Below are 20,684 nucleotides of genomic sequence, written 5' to 3' on the forward strand. Positions count from 1 at the left end.
CCCAGCTTCTCAGCTAGGACCCAGCATGGACCCTTATCTCTGGACATTTATCATAATCAGATCTGTGTCCAAGGCTTAAGCTCAGTCTGTGTGCTGGTGACTCCCTAAGCATGCTCCCACCTGGACAGTCTGAGCTCCTGCCTCTAACTGCCTTCTCAGAAGGGGGCTCTGTTTGTGGAGTGCTTTCCTATCATGTTTGAGGTCCTGGGTTCCACACCCCCAAATCACATAAACCAGGAAGGGTGGTACACACTTCTCATCCCAACAACTGGGAGGTGGAGGCAGGAGGATCAGAAGTCCAAGGTCATCCTTAGTTACCTCGAGAATTCAGGGCCAGCTTGGGCTATATGCCACCCTGTCTCAAAATAAAAATAGAATAAAATGTTTCTATTTGGATGTCTGAGAGAAGTCTCTAACTTAGTGTGTCAGAAACAGATGTTTTGATCCCCCCATCCCCCTACCTCCCCAACACTCACTCTTCCTGAAGTCTCCATTTTAGGGAAGAACAGCTCCATCCGTCCATTTTCCAGGATCTGAAGCCTTTCATCATTCTTGACTCCTATTAATTTTGGACCATATTTAACAGAACCTGTTCACCATGCCTTCAGAGCAGCTCTCAACTCAGAATGTCTCCATTCTGGTCCAACCTGCTTGGTCCCACCCTTACCTGGCCTGGGTTTTGTATTTGCTCTGCCTGTTTCTGCTTTGCCAGAGAGAGCACAGTCCTGCTAAAACATGCCACAGCCTGTCATTTCCAAGCCCCGGCCCCCTGTGGCTTCCCAATCTGTAGATTCCATGTCTTAGGTTGCTCGAAGAACTCAATGGCTTCATCCCCCACCCCTCTCCCCCTGCCTCTCCCTTTATGCTGTTCACTCCCACTCCTTCCCTCCCCCCTCCTCTGGCAGACTTGCTGTATCCCCATGATGTCAGGAAGACTTCCACCTTTAAGTCTTGTCTTCAATCTACCTGGAAGGTTCTTCCCCTAAACACCTGCCCCCCTTGTTCCTGAGAATGGTTCCTGACACCAAGTGGGTGTGCAGAGTTAATGAGCTGAATGAAGGAATTGTGATGTGTGTGTGTGTGTGTGTGTGTGTGTGTGTGTGTGTGTGTGTGTGTTGTGGGTGCCTGTTTGTGTGTGTATGTACACATTTGTATGGGCACACATGTGTACATGCGTGTATTTGTGTGGAGGCTAGAGGTCAGCATCCGATGTCTCCATCACTTTCACTTCATTCTTTGAGACAGAATCTCTCATTGATATGCTGGGCTAGCTGGCCAATGAATCCAGGAGTTCATCTGACTTCACCTACCTACAGTGCTGGGGTCACAGACTCAGTTTGCCTCTCCTCCCTACAATGCTGGGGTCACAGACTCAGTCTGCCCCTCCTCCCCACAGTTCTGGGGTCACAGACTTAGTCTGCCCCTCCTCCCCACAGTTCTGGGGTCACAGACTCAGTCTGCCTCTCCTCCCCACAGTGCTGGGGTCATAGACTCAGTCTGTCCCTCCTCCCCACAGTGCTGGGGTTCACAGACTGTGTCTTCCCCACCTGACATTTATGTAGGTGCTCAGGATCCGCACTCAGGTCCTCATGCTTGCACGGTGGGAGAACCCACTGTGCCACTTCCCTGGCCCCCATGGGCCCCATTATTGAGATCATTTTGATTTGTTCAGAGTCAGCTTGCCTTCCCTTCTAAAGTGTGATTTAAATGTTTCTGTTCTCCACTTTTTGAAGAAGGGACTTCAGCTTATGTGCACACTCTAGTGCTTGGCAGGTTTCTTGGCATAAGGTGGACCTGCAGTAAGTAAATACTTCCCAACTGTGGCCTGTCACTTAATAGGTGGATCAGAATGTATAGTCACAGAAAGCCTGCCGTGAGAGAGGGAGAGCCGGGCTACTCTTTCCTGTGTGTACCCAGCAGGCTGCTGGGTATGTTCTCAGCAAAGCCCAGGAATAGGTCTGTGGCAGATTCACTCAGAATTTCCTGCTAGCAAGTTCTCAGATAATGTGGATTCTGGCCACACACAGACACAGACACAGACACAGACACAGACACAGACACAGACACAGACACAGACACAGACACAGACACAGACACAGACACAAGACACAAGACACAGACACAGACACAGACACAGACACAGACACAGACACAGACACACACAGACACAGACACAGACACACACACAGACACAGACACACACACAGACACACACACAGATACACACACACAGATACACACAGACACAGACACACACACAGACACACACACAGATACACACACACACACACACACACACACACACACACACACACACACACACACACACACAGAGGTCCCATAGGAATCTCAGCTCTGTTTTGAGCCATCAATTGGGGATTGCATAGAAGGGTGGTGGGCCATTTGCTTTATTGAAGGGGTGGTAGGTCATTTGTTTTCTCTAACTCAGGAAGCTGTGTGGGGATTTAGGAGGGAGAGAAAAGGAGTGAGTATTCTTCTGGAGCCCTGGCCCCTCAGGGCCCCTTTCACTCAGTATGTCTGCCTGTGTAGGAGAAGGCAGGTGTGTGGAGGGAATAATTCCCCTCTGCCTCCAGGACCTAGCAGAAGTTCACTTGGTGCTGATGGAGAAGTAGTCTCCTCTTCTCTATTTGCTTCTGACCCAAACCCTTGAGATGTTCTGGAGAGTGATGTTCTGGAGAGTCTAGAGTGGTGGTGGTCATGTGATGGTGGTCATGTGACAGGATGCCCAGAGTCTTTGTTGGATGGGAGGTCATTGGTTGAATCAGTTTCTATTTCTTGTGGCATGTGCATTGTGTGTGTGTGTGTGTGTGTGTGTGTGTGTGTGTGTGTGTGTGTGGTTTGTACATGCTCCTGTGTGTATGTACATGTGCATGTGATTATGTGTGTGGAGGTGAGATGTTTACATCAGATATCTTCCTCAACTTCTTTTTACTTGGTTTTGTTTTTGTTTTAATGTTTAATTGTTTTACAGTCTATGTGCATGTGTGTGTGTCTCTGTATGTATATGCCACATGTGTGCAGGTGCCCACAGAGGCCAGGAGAGGGCATTGGATTCCCTGCGCTGGAGCTGCAGTTGGCTCTGAACAGCTGGATGCAGAATTCCGGTACTCTGGAAGAGCAATAAGTGTTCCTCACTGTGGAGCCAGCTCTCCAGCCCCTGTACACGTATTTTTGAACCATGAACTCTCAGTGAGCCCACTGATTCAGGTAGTTGGTTGGTTAATGCCCCAGGGATCACCCTGTCTTTTCTTTTGGGGGGGTGCTGGAGATTCAAACTCAGATCCTCATGCTTGTGCAGCAGACATTTTACCCACTGAACCTTGTACCCTGCCCCTCAGGCTCTATTTCTAGTAGAACTCAATGCTTTGCATGACCTTGAGCCAAGCCTCCTAACCCTGGTCTCTCTGACTTTGTCTCCTCGTGTTAATGAAACACACATCACCCTCCCCATTCATAAACTGCAGAAAAACAAACACCTGGAGGTGAGGAGCCCTCCAGGGGATTTGGGAGCTGATGTGCAGAACTGTGAGTGCCTGAGGAGAAAGCTGCTGTGTAAACACAATATATTATTAATACAATGTTAAAAAATAGCATTGCAGCCTGAGCTATTCATAGCTGCTTTGGGCTGCAGAAGCAGCAGGGCTCTGACACACAGGCCCTAACACAGTTTTGGGAAGCAGGGGCTATGAAATTTTTCAAGTCTGCAACACACTGAAACGAAGAGGAAAGTGAGATTTTAGTCAAAATTTGAGTACATTCTCGTGCACACTGGTAGTGTATACAGAAGGTAGGCTGCAGTTTGCAAGTCCAACTTTAACAGACTTGGTCGAAAACTTTGATTTTTTTCATTACACTTTAGAGCTGCTTTACAATGTCACTAGTTCGAGGGTTCAGGGATGAAGGTTAGGAGTCCCCACTCCCTTTCCTCAAACCCATTAGAAAGCAGACAATACTGCCTCGGACTCCATGGTGAGAAACTCTCAGGTAGGTAAACTAGTAATAGTTATTAGTTTGGTTATTTAACTAGTTAGTTGGTCGTACCTACTCAACAGATGCGTTGAGGACATCTTCTACATGCTACTGTAGACACTGGGAAATGGAAGACATAAATTATTATCTAAGGGACATATTTTCTGTCTGTTGCTCCCCCACCCGTGTGTGTGTGTGTGTGTGTGTGTGTGTGTGTGTGTGTGTGTGTGTGTGGCCAGGCAACCTCAGGCTTCCTCTTCTAGTGTCTTTCACTGAACCTAGAGCTCACTGGTTTGTTTATATTAACTTTTCAGCAAGTCCCTGGGATCCATTACAGATAAGGAATTGACAAGGTGCCAGAGAAATGATTCCATCTAATAGATTAGTGAACATTGAGTTTCGTGGGGGTTACTAACAGGAGCACAGGTTGACTAAAGGCAGCTGTATCATTGAAAAGCTCACCCTAGTCTGGGTGACAAGTCACAAAGACTGCATGCCAGGAGTTCCCTATACAACTTGAAGGCAGTTCCACTGAAGAAAGTCACTTCTTCTAAGCAACTGTTACTGTTTATGTAGCACTCGAGAAGTGACTTGTGAGTCTTGTAAATTCCAGGAGTTTCCTGAGTCCTGTGAGTTTTGTTGACTTCCTAAGACTTGTAAGTGTCCTTTACTTTCTGAGGATTTGAACCTCCCTTCTAGGTGAAATATATTAATATAGAGGAAATAACTACACAACTGTTCATGCTCTTTTTCTTACAGAGCCTGTGTCATCTTGGGGGTGATCTTTCTTCTGTCATCTATATGCATAGTGGTCAAAGCCATCCATGACCTTTCAACAAGGCTGCTCCCTGAAGTGGTAAGGTCCTTCTTTCCTAAGTTCTTTCCTGGAGTCTGTCTCTATTCTCACACAGGTCTGCCGAAGTGGGTGGGTAAGGGGAGGTCATTTAAGTGGCCAGAAGAACTCACTACAGGGATACAAACGACACAGTATAGTGATGTTCTGGGTCAGATGAGACTCCACATAGTTGAGCTGGTGCTGCCTTCTGTGTCCTGCTGGCCCTTTTGCCTACTTTTAAAGCAGGATGCCTTTCATTTCATAAAAAAGAATTATATCTGTGCAACTGTGATCCAGTCTGTTGTCTGAATTCATCTAATGATTGCTATAATAAGAAACATTTCTTTTTTCTTTTGCATCTCAATGTAGTATGTAAATCTATATTCTTAGGTTTCCCAGAATGACTGATGTCTAGATATATAAACTAGAAGACACAATTTCTGACAGAGATGTTTCTCACTGTTTTGTCCTCTGGCGATTACTTTAACTCTTCCCCTGTCCTCTCTGGATAATTTTGTAGCTTCCTATTGGGTAGCCTTAATAGAAGGCAACTGATTTGGTTACTAGGTGATGAAAATGCTGCCTTTATAAATTTTCACATTTGGGCTCATAACAATGTAACAAGAAACATTACTTTGTAGGATGTGTTTGGATTTCAGCTTGACCACAACACACCATTTTATATGGGTTAGAATGATTGTGTATTAATCTAATGGATGTCCTATTCCATCTGTGCTTATTTAATACTTGCATAACTTTGGGAATGCAACCTTGTGAATTTCAGGAGCTTCCTAAGACTTGTGAGGTTTGTTGACTTCCTATACCTTGTAAGTTTCTTTTACTTCCTGAGTCTTAAAGAGACTTGCTCCAGAAGGCAATATTTCAATTTGGATGAAATATCTATATACTGTCCAAGGTCTGTTTCTTATAGATCCTGTATCATCTTGAGGGTAATTCTCCTGCTCCCTCCCCCCAGTATGTTTATGAAGGAGACAGATACAGAGACAGAGAGAGACAAAGAGAGACAGAAACAGAGACAGACACACACAGAACAGAGTGACAGACAGACAGATAGACACACAGTTAATGAAAATTTAAAGGGATAGTCTACTACATCTAGTAGAGGCATCTGTGTGGCTGGCTGCTTGTGTTGTTTCTTGCCTCTCTTTAAGCAATCTCTTTCACAGTCCATCAGCCCTTTAACTGTTGTTTAATCACCAAGTGTGCCTGAAACTGGTCCCCTGATCTCTCAGAAAATAAGAGGAAGGAAAGGTGGAAAACAGGATGGGAAGCCACCTACTTAGGGCTTTCAGTCATTTTCAGGAATGGAGTTAGCTCAACAAAATACTAAGACCACGTCCATGCTTGGGCCTCTCCTCTCCTAAGCACTGAGTTATCTCCCATGATCTGCCCAGCTGCTGAAGGTTTTAGACCTGCCTATCCTCTTCCCCCATCAATCTTTATGTCATATGACCAATTCTGCTAGAATCTGCTTAACAGAGAAAGGCATCAAGTGTGATTGTGTACATTACACCTCAGATAGGTACCACCCTGCATTCTTCAGAGGATATGAAGACACCTAAGCTTGAAGAAATATTACTAGGTAGGATGTTTTAGCACCATTCCATCTGACACATTCATTTATTAAGATATTAAAGATTAATTTCCAGCAGGCGTAATGTCATGGGATGGATGACTTTGCCCACAGGCCTCTGTAGAAGTGTTCCTTGTTTCTCTCTCAATAGCAGAAGCACTTTTAGCTGTGGGTAGTCACTCATCACCCCATGGTGCAGATGCTCTGAGGTGAGGTGAAGAAGTTCAAGGATTTCAATCCTGACTCACTCTATCGGTCTCTAATGATCTGGCCCACATCAGGTTTAAAGCATGAAGGGTCACATGGTTATACCCAAAACGGGCCCTTTCCTTGGACAACCCAAGGCTACTGCAATCTTTTATTAATTCTGGGATGAGACTGAAAAATTATAAATTATACCACTCTGGATATCCCTCATATGGCTGGTGTTATTTTTAAGCTTTTTAGCATCATTAAGAGGTAACAAAGAGTGTCTGAGCTGCAAAGCAAAGGCTGCTGTTTGCCCAAGTAGCACTCGGGGCCACTTAACACTACCAGGGCATAATAAATTATTTACTTTTAATGCATGTGGAGAGGGGGATGTGTGCGAGGATGTGGAAGTGTGTGGTGGTCTGAGGAAAACCTCCAGTGTTATCCTCAGGAATGCTGTCCCTGTTCTTTGGGGCAGGATCTCTTACTGTCCTACAGCTCACCAATTTGGTTAAAATGGTGACCACTGAACCCCAGGGATCCACCCGTCTCTGTTTCCCCAGGACTTCGATTACAAGTGTGTGCCACCAGGCCCAGCTTTTCATTGGGTTCTGGGGATTGAACTCAGGTCCCCATGCTTTCCAGGAAAGTACTTTCGTAGCTGAGCCATCTCCACAGCCCAGTTTCTTTCATAAATTAGTAACAAATTTCCTCATGTTGCACACACACACACACACACACACACACACACAGAGAGAGAGAGAGAGAGGAGAGAGAGAGAGAGAGAGAGAGAGAGAGAGAGAGAGAGAGAGACAGACAGACAGACAGACAGACAGACAGTTTTGGTTGCTATCCCAATATGAGCTCCACTCCCCTGTCTTCTTGCATTCACAACCCATTTGTACCCTTTCACCCCTTCCATTTTCGTATCGTGAGTGTTCTCTTACTCCCCCCAGCCTTCACCCTTAGTGCATCCTTCACTGGCCTCTCATGCTCACCTTTCTAGTTTTCTGGGAGCCACACACACTCACACCCACATAATATACATATACAAAAAGTAGAAGCCAGGCTCTGCCTATGAGAGAGAACATGAAGTGTTTGTCCTCAGTCTAGGTTACCTCACTTAATTTTTTTTCAGTTCCATCCGTCTTCCTGCAAATTTCATTTTTAATGGCTAAATAAAATTCCATCGTGTACATGGACAACATTTTCATTAGCTAGTCATCTGTTGACGGACATCTAGGCTGTTTTCATTTCCTGGCTGTTGTGAAAAGAGCAGCAATGAACATGGATGAGCCAGTGTCTCTGAGTAGGATGTAAAGTCCTTTGGGTACATGCCTCAGATGTTTCAGTCAAGTGTGCTGGTTCTTTTGTTCTGTGCCAAGAAAGTTTCTAGAAGCCAGCCAATAGTCAGGCTCCCAGTTCCTGCCTTGCTGTGACTCAGGATGAGTGCTGATACACGATGCTTCGTGTAAATTAGATCTGTCAACTCAAATGCCCAGAGAAATCAGATCTGGGCATAAAAGGTAGAAGTTGGCTAGGTTTATGGTACCCAAAGAGCATGTGCCTGGTTAAAAGTTCTAGCATCCTTCAAAGTTCCTGTGCTGGAGAAAAGAGTAGAAACCTCTGCTGACACAAAACTAGCAGGCCTAGGCAGACAGCTTGGTGGGTAAAGTGCTTGCGGGGCAAGCACAAGGACTGAGTTCAGTACTTAGGGTCACTGAAAAGCCAGATGCAGCTGTAAGGCCTGCTCGACACAGCATTGAGGACAGAAGACAGGAGCACCCCTGGGGCTCTCTGGATAGCTGCACTGGTGAGTTCTGGGTTCAGTGAGAGACCCTGACTAGACAAGATAAGGTGGAGAGTGAAAAGAAGATACCCAATGTCAGTCTCTGACACATCCACCTGTATGTGAGGAGTACCTGCACACAGACACATATGTATTATACACACAAGCTCACAGACACATGTGTGTAACACACACACCTGCACACAGACACATATGTATAACACATACACCTGCACACAGACACATATGTGTAACACACACCTGCACACAGACACTTGTATAACACATACCTGCCCACAGACACATATGTGTAACACACACCTGCATATAGACACATATGTATAATACACACCTGCACACAGACACATGTATAACACATATACCTGCACACATACTTGCACAAAAGACATATTATACACACATGCACACAGACATGTATGTATAACACATACCTTCATATACACACCTACATTCAGACTCATATGTATAACACACCTGCACAAAACCCGTATGTGTAATACACACCTGCACACACACATACCCCCCCCCCCAAACACACACACAACACATACAGGAACTAATGAAATTGAAAGCCTGGTTTGAGTGACTGCATAATTTCACATAGGACAAAAGAAGTCTGAGCTGCTTCAGGAACTTTGCCATTTCTTGTAGGGTCTGAACCAAACCAGGGACAGTGCTCTTCAGGGCTTCAAGGTAATGGGTGTCCCTCCCGATCACACCTTAACCCCTCACCTCAGATCCAAGCTGCTTTCTCACAGCCCGTTTCTGCATGTACAGGAGCAACACCTGGGGGCTGTGTGTGGTTCCGTGGGTTATACTTGCCTAGTAAGTATGAAATCTGGGGTTTGAGCCCCAACACCATACAAATAGGTGCACACCTGTCACATAACCACGGCACTGGAGAGGTAGAGGTTGGAGGATCGGGAGTTCAGAGTTATCCTTGGCTACATGAGTTTAAGCCCAGACTGGGATACATAAGACTTTGCCTTGAAAATAAAAAAAAAAAGCAAAAAGCAAAACCAGCTGCTTTGTTTCAATTCAGTTGTGCAATTCTCAGAGTGAAACTTGGTACAAGAATGGGGTCAGTGTGTGTGTGTGTGTGTGTGTGTGTGTGTGTGTGTGTGTGTGTGTGTGTTTGTGCATATGTGAGGGTATATATTGTCTGTGAGACTAGAGAAGGGCATTGTGTATCCTCTATTGCTCTCCACATTATCCCTTGAGACTGGGCCTGTCACTGAACCTGGAACTTGCTGTTTTTCATCTAGGCTGGTGGCTAGCAAGTCCTAGGGATCTTCTTGTCTCTGCCTCCCCTCCCCTCCCCTTCTCTCCCCTCCCCTCCTCCATCTCCCCTCTGCTCCCATAGAGTTCTCTGGTTCTAGGTTATAACTGGCTTTATACGTAGATTCTGTGATCTGAACTCAGGTCCCCATATCCACTGAGCCATCTCCCCAGCCCACAGCAGGTCAGTTTTCAACTAGAAATCTGTGTATCCAGGAGTGACCCAGCTGTGAAGTCAGCTGGCTCTGAACCTCGAGGGTGTCATCAGCCCCTTGGGGTTTGTCTGGAAGAGGAACTGAGCCAGCTGGTTCTCGGTGAGCCTTGAAGTCCTGATGGGGGTTGTGCGGCCAGGCTGCCTGGGTAAAAGGCATAGGCCTCCCACCCCCCACCCCTTCCACCACACCTTTGGTCAATAAGCAGATTCTGGAAGAGAATTCTCTACAACTCTGTAATGTTCTGATTCTAGAAGCCAGGCAGGAGTGGGCTGTGCTATGACGTAAGCCAACTCTTGCTTAATACCAACAGCTCGCTATTATTTACAGCGAAAAAACAATGTCTAGTGATGGGGATGTGGTTCAGTTGGTAGGGTGCTTGCCCTGTCTGGATTCCATTCCCAGAACTACCTTGAACTAGGGATGGTGGCACACTGTAGACCCAGCACTTGGGAGGTGGAGACAGGAGGATCCCAAGTTCAAGGTCACCCTCAGCTACACAGTGAGTTTGAGGGCAGTGTGGGTTACATGAGAGGTCTCTCAAACAAACAAACAAATGAATAAACAAATAAAATAGTGAAAATAACTTCTGAACAGAAATGAGCATCTTCAAGAGATCTGGGTCTCTGATTGCCTCACCCACTGCATCTTATTTAAGTTTTTTATTTCATTTTTTTTCTTTTGAGACAGGGTTCCTCTGTGGTTTTAGAGCCTGTCCTGGAACTCGCTCTGTAGACCAGGCTGGCTTCGAACTCAGATGCACTTGTCTCTGCATCCTGAGTGCTGGGATTAAAGGTGTGCACCACCAGGGCCCTTGTTTAATGCTAAAATGGATGGCTATATTCTTTTTTTTCTTTGTTCTTTTTTATTTTGACTGTGGGTTGATTCTAAAGAGCCACATCCTGTTTGGGCCCCACTGCACCTGCTCTCATGAGTAAGGGCAGGCGGTGTGCTTTTCCTTTTTGTAGGGATACTGGGTCTGAAAGCTGAAATCTAAGGCAGTAGGTGGTTGATGGCTAGGGTTCGAGTCCCTTTAATGCAGGGCTGCCGCCAGCAACTGGTTCCATGGGCCTGTCTTTGCTGCCCATTGGCTTTCAGGGATCAGCCCTCCGGAATGTCTCATCCCTCTTCCCCTTTCTCCTTCTCCTCCCCCTTTATTCTCCCTTCTCTCTCCTTCCTCACTCCCTTTCGGGCTCTGCACATATGAACCTTGGCCTATGTATGCCCCCTTCCACACAAAACACAAATAAATGTAGTTAAAAAAAATGTAAACTCCTCCTCCCCCTGTCACTTCTTGCCTGCCAGCTGCTCTTGTGTTGACCTCCATATCTGTTTTCCTGGCTTGGTCACTGTACCATGGAAACACAGCTGCCCTTACTCCCCCCCTCAGCCTGCCACAGCCAGTGGATTCTCTTGAGCATGGCCTTAGAGCAGCGGTCCTCAACCTCCCTAGGGCTGGGGCCCTAAAGTTGGTTTCCTTGCTACTTCATAAGTAGAACTTTGCTACTGTTAGGAATCGTATTGTAAATATCTGTTTTCTGATGGTCTTAGATGACCCTGTGAAAGGGTCATTTGACCCCTAAAGGGGTCGTGATCCACAGGTTTCGAGCTTCTGGTATAGAGCCAGAAGGCATTTGTCAGAGGAAATGAGAGAGCATGGCGGTGGCTGAAGGAAACAGCAGGAACACCAGGCTAACAGTATTTTCCTGGCCTTGCTGTTTACTGAGTGTCTCGCTGGCCTTCTGAAACGAGGGTCTCGTTTGTATTTCTAAAGGTTTCTCATGTCCCCAACAAGCTCTCTGAGGTGAGGTAAAGATGTGAAACCCGAGATTGGAACTGTAAACTGAAGTTCCCAGAGGGAAAAAATGCTGCATCCCGGTAAAGATTTTTCAAGGATGATTGACTGATTATGCCATTGGGCTGAGTTGGAATGTTACCAGTCTGAAGTCCCATCATCTGTGTCTGTTTGTAACCTCACTTTAACAACAGTCTTTGCCAACCTCTGTGCCTGACTTAACATAACAACACCTTTTATGACTGTAATATGAAACCTGGAAGGACAGAGTAAGTTGACCAGTTGGTTTCACCAACTCCAAAGCAAGAATGTCATTATGTAGCATCTGAGACAAAACTTACAGAGACTTGCCCAATTCTTTGAAACCCACCTACCTGATATTCCTGTCAATATATTTGAAAACCCTTTGACTTATGGCTTTCTTTATTTTGTTACTGTAAAATCTCTGGAAGGTAAAGACACCTGCCATGCAAGCCTGACAACTCCAGTTCCATTCCTGGAACCTACACAAAGATAGAAGGAGAGAACTGACTCAGCAAAGTTGTCCTCTGACCGCCACACATGCACTGTGGTGCATACACACACACACACACACACACACACACACACACACACAACACAACACACACACACACACACAAAACACACATACACACATACATATATACACACAAACACATATAATACACAAAACACACATACAAAATACACATACATAAACGCACACACCACACAAACACAAACACAGCCACATACACATGAAACTGTTAGCAGCTACAGCAAGAAATTTGGGGTAACCACAATCAGTTTTCCTGGGCCAATGACATTCTTTTTTTGGCTGCAGAACAAACTGTCTCTTAATCCCTTGAGGTGGGAGTTGTTCTTGCATGGACATAATCTTGCCTCTTCCTTAGGGGGAGAACCTACGGCAGGTTGTTTAATCTTTTCTGCCTCCATTTCTTGGGCTTTGTTAAACATGGAAGCCCTTCAGACTGCTTAGCTCTCAACTTTTGAGTGCCTGCTCCTGGCTGGAGAAGAGATTTCTAAAGAAGACTGTAGGCCTTTTCATATCTTCAGTGTAGGGGATCAGACGGTGTGGAATGTTCCAGAAATGCCTTCAGAGATGCTCCTTCAGCTCAGGTTGAATAACGCCAGGGGCGCTTTCCTGGCTGGTAGCCTGTGATTGGTGGGTCCTCCATCAGCACCCGAGGTTTGTCTTCCAACAGGATATGCTGTCCATCATAAACCCTAATTTAAATTGGGAACTGAGCTGACTAATACTTAAAAAACAAAACAGAAAACAAAAAGCTGACTCGGTTGGTAAAGTGCTCACCTTATATGAGGACCTGAGTTTAACCCCTGGAACCCACATTTAGAAAATAAGGTGTGGTGGCATACATTTGTCATCTCAGGACTGAGGAGGTGGAGATAGGTATGACCTGGGGCTTGCTGGACAGCCAGCCTAGCCTACTGGAGAGCTCCAAGCCACTGAGAAATTCTGTCTCAAATGCAGGAGAATGGGAGAACTGGAGAGATGGTAGTGATAAATAGTGCTGGTTTGGCAACTGTGAGCACTGGAGTTAGGGTTTCAGCACCCACATAACAGGTGTCTTTGCAAAGCAAATGCTTGCACCCCAGCTCTGAGGGGACTGGAGACAAGAGGTCCTTCATTGGAGCTGGCTGGCTTCTAGCTTAGCTAGGATATGAACCCAAGTTAGGGAGAGACCCTGCCTCAGAGCATAGGTGGAGAGCTACAGAGGACACCAGATGTCCTTCTAGCCTTTCCATGCAAGTAGAGGCCTGTGTACCTGTACATACACATACAGTCTCACAGTCTCACAGTCTCACAGTCTCACAGTCTCACAGTCTCACAGTCTCTCTCTCTCTCTCTCTCTCTCTCTCTCTCTCTCTCTCTCTCACACACACACACACACACACACACACACACACACACACACAAATTACCTAATTAACTCTATATTTTTTAAAAAGGATAGAAGGGTACTTGAAGTTGACCTCTTACCTCCACATGCTTGCACACACATGTAAAAGAATACACAGTCATAGAATATGTCAATATCAAAATGTGTACTTGAAACACAGAGACTGTGCTTAGCCACAAATGACTTCCCATTACAAGGCCAGCTAGGAGTCCCACTGAGATCTATGTAGGAGAAATGAGTTGCTGTAAAGGCAGGTTTTGCTCTCCCAAGTGCAACCCAGATGCTTTGCTGACAGTACTGTTTGTTTACCTGTACTATAAATAGTGTAAGAAGGCAATGTATTTGATTAGACAGGAAAGCTAAACAGGGAGCTAAATATGGCAGCAGTCCCCAGAGGAGCTGTGGCAGAAACACATGTGACTTCATGGCACATCCCAGTCAGAACCCTGGTAGCCTGGCCCCCTGAGTGTCCATCTCCATCAGCTTCTGAAGTGTGGGCAGGTAGTCCTCCTGGTCTCTTATAAGAACTGGGAGTTAACTGTCAGCTCTGGTTTCCTGGGAAATGACTCAGGAGCCTCCAATTGGTCTTTGTTTTTAATCAGTTTGATGTATCTGTGAGCAACCCTCTATGTTTCTTTATTCTATTATAATAGGTGTCTTTGTGCTTTCTTCCTCAGAAATAGTGTGTTTTTAGTGTGATGTCTCATTAGACCTTCGAGGCATTTCTGAAGTCGGGGGATGCATTCTCAGCTAAAGGGAAGAAAATGGTCAGCTCTAGACTGTGATAGGAATGACATGCAGCCTCAGAGGCAGTGAGTGGACCCATGTTCTCCGACAGATGATCTAAGGCTGTCCCTGACGATGGAGGACTGAAAAGCCAGCCTCCACCAAGAGCGTCTCAGGATGGCTCTGTGAGAAACACAGTCCGGAGACCCCAGTCCCACCTAAGAGTCAGAGTCAGCTCCAAGTCTAGGATCTTTCTCTGCCCCCTTCACAGCAGCTTTGGAGATTTTTAACTCAGTCGGTATCATGAAGACCCATCTTGTAGATGGCTGTGAATAAAAGGAAGACGATGTGTTCGTTTCTCTCTAGCTGCCAGCCACCCTACCCTGCCCACTCCTATTCAAGGGCAGTCTTTGTATTTAAAGCTACTGGTATGGCTTTGTTGTGGTTGTTTTACTCTTTTGGCTCTTTGAGGGGCCCACCACCATGCTCCCAAATAAATCATACACAGGGGCTTATTCTTAGTTACGAATGCCTGGACTTAGTTTCTTGCCAGTTTTTCTTAAATTTAAATTATCCCAACTACCTTTTGCCTCTGGATTTTTTCCTTTTCTTACTTCTGTAATCTGACTTTCACTCTTACTCTGTGGCTGGGTGGCTGGCCCCTCCCATTCTCCTCTCCTTGTTCTCTTGCTCCTCTTTTCCTTCTTCCAGATTTCTCTTCCTATTTATTCTCTCTGCCTGCCAGCTTTGCCTATACTTGCTCCTGCCTTGCTATTGGCCATTCAACTCTTTATCAGACCATTAGACAGGCAAAGTAACACCGCTTTACAGAGTTAAACAAATGCAGAATAAACAAAACTAACACACCTTAAAATAATATTCCCCAACATGGCTTGAGCACATTCCTAGCATGTATGAGGCCCTGGTTCCTTAGCTGTTTTTCTAACTAACTTAATGCTGTTTCTCTGTGAGGTTTTGAGAGTAAGTTATCATTTGAAGAAAGGACAAAAAAAAAAAGGTTTCAAAAGCTGATTGATGCGGTAGTATAATTTTTCCTCCATTTGCTTCCTTATAGGATGAGCCCTCTGGCCTCAGGACATGTCCGCACTTGGGACAGTTGTTTAGCCAGTGGTGAGACTCATACTGAATGCTTGCTTTATTTTGTAAGCTCACACTAAAGTGCCCTGTTCATACAGTGCACACAGTAAGTCCTAGTACTGCAAGGCAGTGGAAAGTGCATTCTTGTAGAAATGAGAGCCTTGGTTATGAATTTCTTGTGCTCTGTCCTCATGTCATGTGGAAGTCTGTTTCTTTAGAATATTCAGCCTGTGGCCAAAATATGAGTATTTGCTCACAAAGCCACACATGTAGCCATGTTGTTAGGGGAACATTGTATATTTTTCTAGGATATGGTTTTTGGGACACTGGGCTGCAGAAGACTTCCCCTTCTCTTACCCCCTTCTCTCAAAATGAGCTCTTTGATCATCTTAGTCTTTGTAGTAAAAATTCTGAGACCAAGATGGCTGAAGACATGCCCTTTTCCCTAAAGAATTTTCTAAGGAGAGACAAAGAGGAAACCACAGTGGCTGTGGGGGCTTGACCCCACCCCTGTCTGTGGTGTGTGTGTGTGTGTGTGTGTGTGTGTGTAGGGTTGTTAGAGAAAATAGCTGCTTAGAGCTGTGGGCCTTCCCAGTCTACCTAAGTGAAGGCATCTGTGCCCTGAGTTCTGCCTGCCACCAGCTGGCTGTTTTTTTTTTTCCAACTCTGTCTTCATTAGCAGTTCTCAAACACTACTAGCTACAGTCTAAGTGTATTTTTGTGACACTCAGGTAGCCCAGGCTGGCCTTGAACTCCTTGTGTAGACAAGGATAACAACTTTCCTCTGTTTCCGAAATGATGAGATTATAGACACGTGCCTCCATGCATGGTTGATGCATTTCTGGGCACTGAACTCAGGACTTTGTGTTTGCCAGGCAATCACTCTATTAACTGAGCCACATCTCCAGCCAAGTTTCAACTTATAACCATGTCCCCCATACAGCCAGTCTTCACGCCGACGTGTGCAGTACCTGTCTGCTCACTACAGCAGAATCCTGGAACTCTTTTAGTTGTTATTTGTGGTGGCTTATTTCCCATGTCTTGGAGTTTACATAGAGAGAGAGAAGCAGCAAGTGAACTAGGTCTTTGAGAACTTGGACTTGCTGCCTCCCCAGGAAGAACTGAGTGTTTGTTGACTGCACAGATTCAGGTATGTTCAAGGCTGGCCCAGGTTAGGCCAGGACTGTGGTTAGGAAGATCAACAATAGGATTTTGCCTTTCAGAGAATCAGGAAGGTTGCCAGGGAGCCCTTGGTGGACTCTTCAGGGTCTGTGGAGAAGCTAAATAAGACTTGCAAAGAAGAGTGTGTCTCAGGCTGCTCACCATATTCCGGGCATTGACTGACCCATGGTGAATATGAGTAGGTTTGGAGATAGCTAAATAAGCTGTATGTTCATTCATTTTTCCTTTTGCATCTCAGCTATCAGCATTTATCCAGTTGTTATTTATGAGTACATGTATGAGTCTGTGTGAACATAAGTCACATGAGCAGTCCTGAAGAGGGTGTTGGATCCTCTGGAGCTGGAGTTACATCGTGAGCCATTCAGTGTACGTGTGCTCAGAACTGAAGTCAGCTCCTCAGGATCAGCAACCACCCTCTTAGCTGATGAGCCATCCAGCCAGCTCCATCTAATAGCATTTAATTTTTTTTTCTGTTTTGTGGGAGAAGCTGGCGGAGGTAATTTGCATAGAGGCATGCTTTGTATTTTCTACTTTTCTTCTTCTGGGTCTCCTAGGTATGTGGTGCTTTTAGGTCTGAGGGACAATCCAGATTGTAGCTCTGTAGGACTGTAGCTCTCAGGTGACCAGCTCATGGAGCAGGCTTAGACAGTGAAGGTGTGGTGGTGTGATGCTCCAGTGGCCTCGGCCTTTCAATAAAATAAATAAAATCTTCTGTTAGCTGTGGTGTGGAAAGAATTGTGCAAATGTGACTCCAGTGGACCAACTACAGTTCGTTGAAGGCCCTAAAGACTGAGTCCAGGTCTCCCTAAGAAAAAAGGAGGTCATCCTGGCTATGGGCATCAGTGTCTGCTCTGACCATCCTGCTGCTTGGCCTTGTGGGCCGCTGACTACAGAGTTACCACAACCATCTCAACTGATGCCTCACAGTAGATATTTGCCTTTACTTGACTTTCTCAGGTTGGACTGTGACTGAAACAGCCAGAATTACTATCCTCTTTAAATGTTTACGATGAGAGTTGGGGAATGCCTCACTATGTAGTCTAGTGTGGACTGGAATTTATAATTCTTCTGTCTCAACCTTTCAAATGTTGAGACTGTGGGCACGAACCACCAGGATAGGCTTATTTCTCATTTTTTATCCAAGTTACACACACACACACACACACACACACACACACACACACACACACACACACCCTAAATAGCCAATCATTTTAACAAGGCTCATTATTAAAAAGCAACAAACAAAAAAACTAACCTCTTTCCTAGAGGTAACCATTTATATTTTTTCTAAGTTTCCACATCTCTTTTATACTTTATTTTGGTTTTTTATTATTAGAGCATACTTGATTATCTTTGCTAACTCACTGTAGAAACTCCCTCACAAATAAGTTCAGAGGTGTGTCTCCCAGGTGATTCCAGATCCCATCAAGTTGACCATCAAGATTAACTCTCTTGGGTTATGGGATGTCCTGTCTTTAGGAACCCCAGAGGAGTCTCTTCCTTTAAATGCTCATGATCCTTAGGGTAGGAAGGTGTGGCCAGGAAGTCACCAGGGAAGGAAATCATGAACCCAGCTAGGTGGCTGATCTCTGCATCCATGGCAACGCCCAGGGATTGAAGTAGGTGGTCCTAGAGATACACATTCTCATATGAGAAAACAGCAATGTGTCTGATGCCTCATTTAGCAGAAGCCAGGATGCACTAGGGAGTGTCAGCCCAGCCTCTCAGAATGCCCTACTGGGCCTTTGGACAATCACAGCACCTTTGCTGGCAAGCTTGTGTCTTCCTCCAAGGCTTCCTGTGATCCTTGCATCCATCACATTTCCGTGGACCCCAGGAAGCTGGCACCCTCTCCTCACTATTCCTGGTGGGGTCTCATCTGTCAATCTGTACAGAAAATGTCAGTGCTGGGGTGTCCCAGTCTATCTCAAGCTCCTAGTAACCCCCAGTGTTCCCTATTTATTTACCCACTGATCCAAGCATCAGTGTTCAACATCCTAACTTTCGAATGGTTACTTACAAATTTCCAAGCCTTCGAACGGGAACACAGGGTAATTTGTCAATATGATTTAATCACCAGGGGAAAATGAGGCTGGTGCTTGGTGCAATTTCCCCACATCTGAGGGGGCGGGGGAGGGAGGGTGGTGATGAAAAGTTCTGAAGATGAGAGTGACTGTTTTAATTTCACCTGGGGCCATAAATCGATTCTCATGCATTATTCAGCAGGCACTAGCATTACCCTGGTGGCACTCTGACACATACAGTGTCAGAATGGTTTGAAATCTGTCCTCATTAGGAAGGCAAAGGACGCCTTTTTGCAGGCATAAGCAAGCACGCCTCCAGAGTCCTTTCTCGCCACCTCATCTCCTATGAACGAGAAAGCGGGGGTCACCTGGGGAAGGGTGGATTGGCTTTGCAGATCTGGCCTGTCTGATGTTAGTAGTAACAGTTCATTGTGTCCTAGTGTTGCAACTGTTACTGTCATGTCCTATAAAGAATAAGCCCCACATAGGAGGTGACAACTGGCACACACTATTGAAAAAATTTCATTTTGACACAAGGTTTTCCTATGAGCAATGGCATGAATACAAATGCTCTCAAATGAAGCCTTCTGGGGAAAGAGGGAGTGGTGCCTGGGAGGGCAGAGAAACTCAGTAACACAATGGTAGAAGCTACAGCAGGCAGGTGTCATGTCCTGCTACCCACGGGACACCTGTGCCCCAGGATAGCTGTGAATGTGGCCCAACCCAAAACTCTGAACTTGGTAGATGACAAATAGTGTTAAATGTCAAAAGGTTGGCCATCCTTGATGATGCATGAAAATACATGAATGAAGATGAGAATCGTGGAGAAGATGCAATCAGATGTCCTTACTCTGTGTTGATAAGTGGGATATTGGGTGAGTGGCATGGTGAGAAAGGGTGGAATTCCATGTTATACATCAGGTTGGAAGAGGCAGAATAGCATGGAGACATCCTAATGGCCAAGTTCACTGGACCGACTTTCTAATAGTCAATTGTCACTCCTGATGGAGGCAGTGAGGCCAAGCCTCCACCTCTGCTCTTTTCTCTCTGACCTTTGCTCCTGGTCTCCTAAATAAGGGAACAGTGTTAGACCCTGGGAGGGTTAATCTTGATTGTGTCTGGAATTGACCTTTGGGCAGGATGTGAGGGAGACTCCAGGAAGACCCATCCTCAGAATGGCAGTGCTGCCTCCCTGCCTGCCTGCACTTGTTGCTGGTAAGTGCATCTATCCCATTGTCACCACTGCCACCCTCCTTTCCTGTTGTCAGAACCCAGCTTCCCAAAGTAGACCGAAAACCAGCCACTCTTGAGAGTCCTCCAGGCCTGCAGCACCAGACTGGGACTGCTGAGGCCTCCACCCTCATGGACTGAGCAGCTACTGGGTTATACAAGTGCAGATGGCCACTGTTGTCCTGAGCACTGCCTCTGTGTGTGTGTGGGGGGGTGGTGTGTGTGTTTGTGTGGTATATGTGGTGTGTGTGTGTGTGTGTGTGTGTGTGTGTGTGTGATGTGTGCATGCGTGTGTATGTATATGGTGTGTGTGTGGTGTGTGTATGAGATGTGTGTGATGGGTGTGGTATGTGTGTGTATGTGGTGTGTGTGTGTCTGGTGTCTGTGTGTGTGGTGTGTGTGCTGGGTATGCTCACGATATCTTCTGTGGAGTGACAACCAATAGCCAAATTAGACATGTTGCATTGTGACTGGGCAGTTGAGCTGGGTTTGCAATTTCATTCAATTTTAATTCAAGTTGATTTTAAATATGAACCAATGTGTTTGAGAAGATTATTATTAAAAAGAAAACAACTCCAGGAAATCTGGACATGATAGTTAATGCCTGCAATCCGAAGAGACCAAAGCAGAGTGATCCCTGTGAGTTCCAAGCTAACCTGGGCTACACTGTGAGTTCTGGGCCAGTCTGGGCTATATTGTGAGACCCTATATTGTTTACTTTCCTTGTTCTGACAAAACACTTGATCAGAAGCAAGTTAAGGGGGGAAGGGCTTCT

The 20,684-nt window shown here is 45.7% G+C and overlaps 1 protein-coding gene across 1 annotated transcript in view; it reads left to right on the forward strand.

Moving 5' to 3' along the window:
- The window catches only part of Tmem163 (transmembrane protein 163), a 183,547-nt gene that overhangs the window by 148,239 nt on the left and 14,624 nt on the right, over window positions 1–20,684 (forward strand). Inside the window, exon 5 of the mRNA XM_027417767.2 lies at window positions 4,750–4,846. Within this exon, the coding sequence (XP_027273568.1) occupies window positions 4,750–4,846 (97 nt within the window). The remainder of the gene's footprint in view (window positions 1–4,749; window positions 4,847–20,684) is intronic.

This window comes from Cricetulus griseus, chromosome 5 (assembly GCF_003668045.3).
Source record: "Cricetulus griseus strain 17A/GY chromosome 5, alternate assembly CriGri-PICRH-1.0, whole genome shotgun sequence".
Taxonomy (NCBI): domain Eukaryota; kingdom Metazoa; phylum Chordata; class Mammalia; order Rodentia; family Cricetidae; genus Cricetulus; species Cricetulus griseus.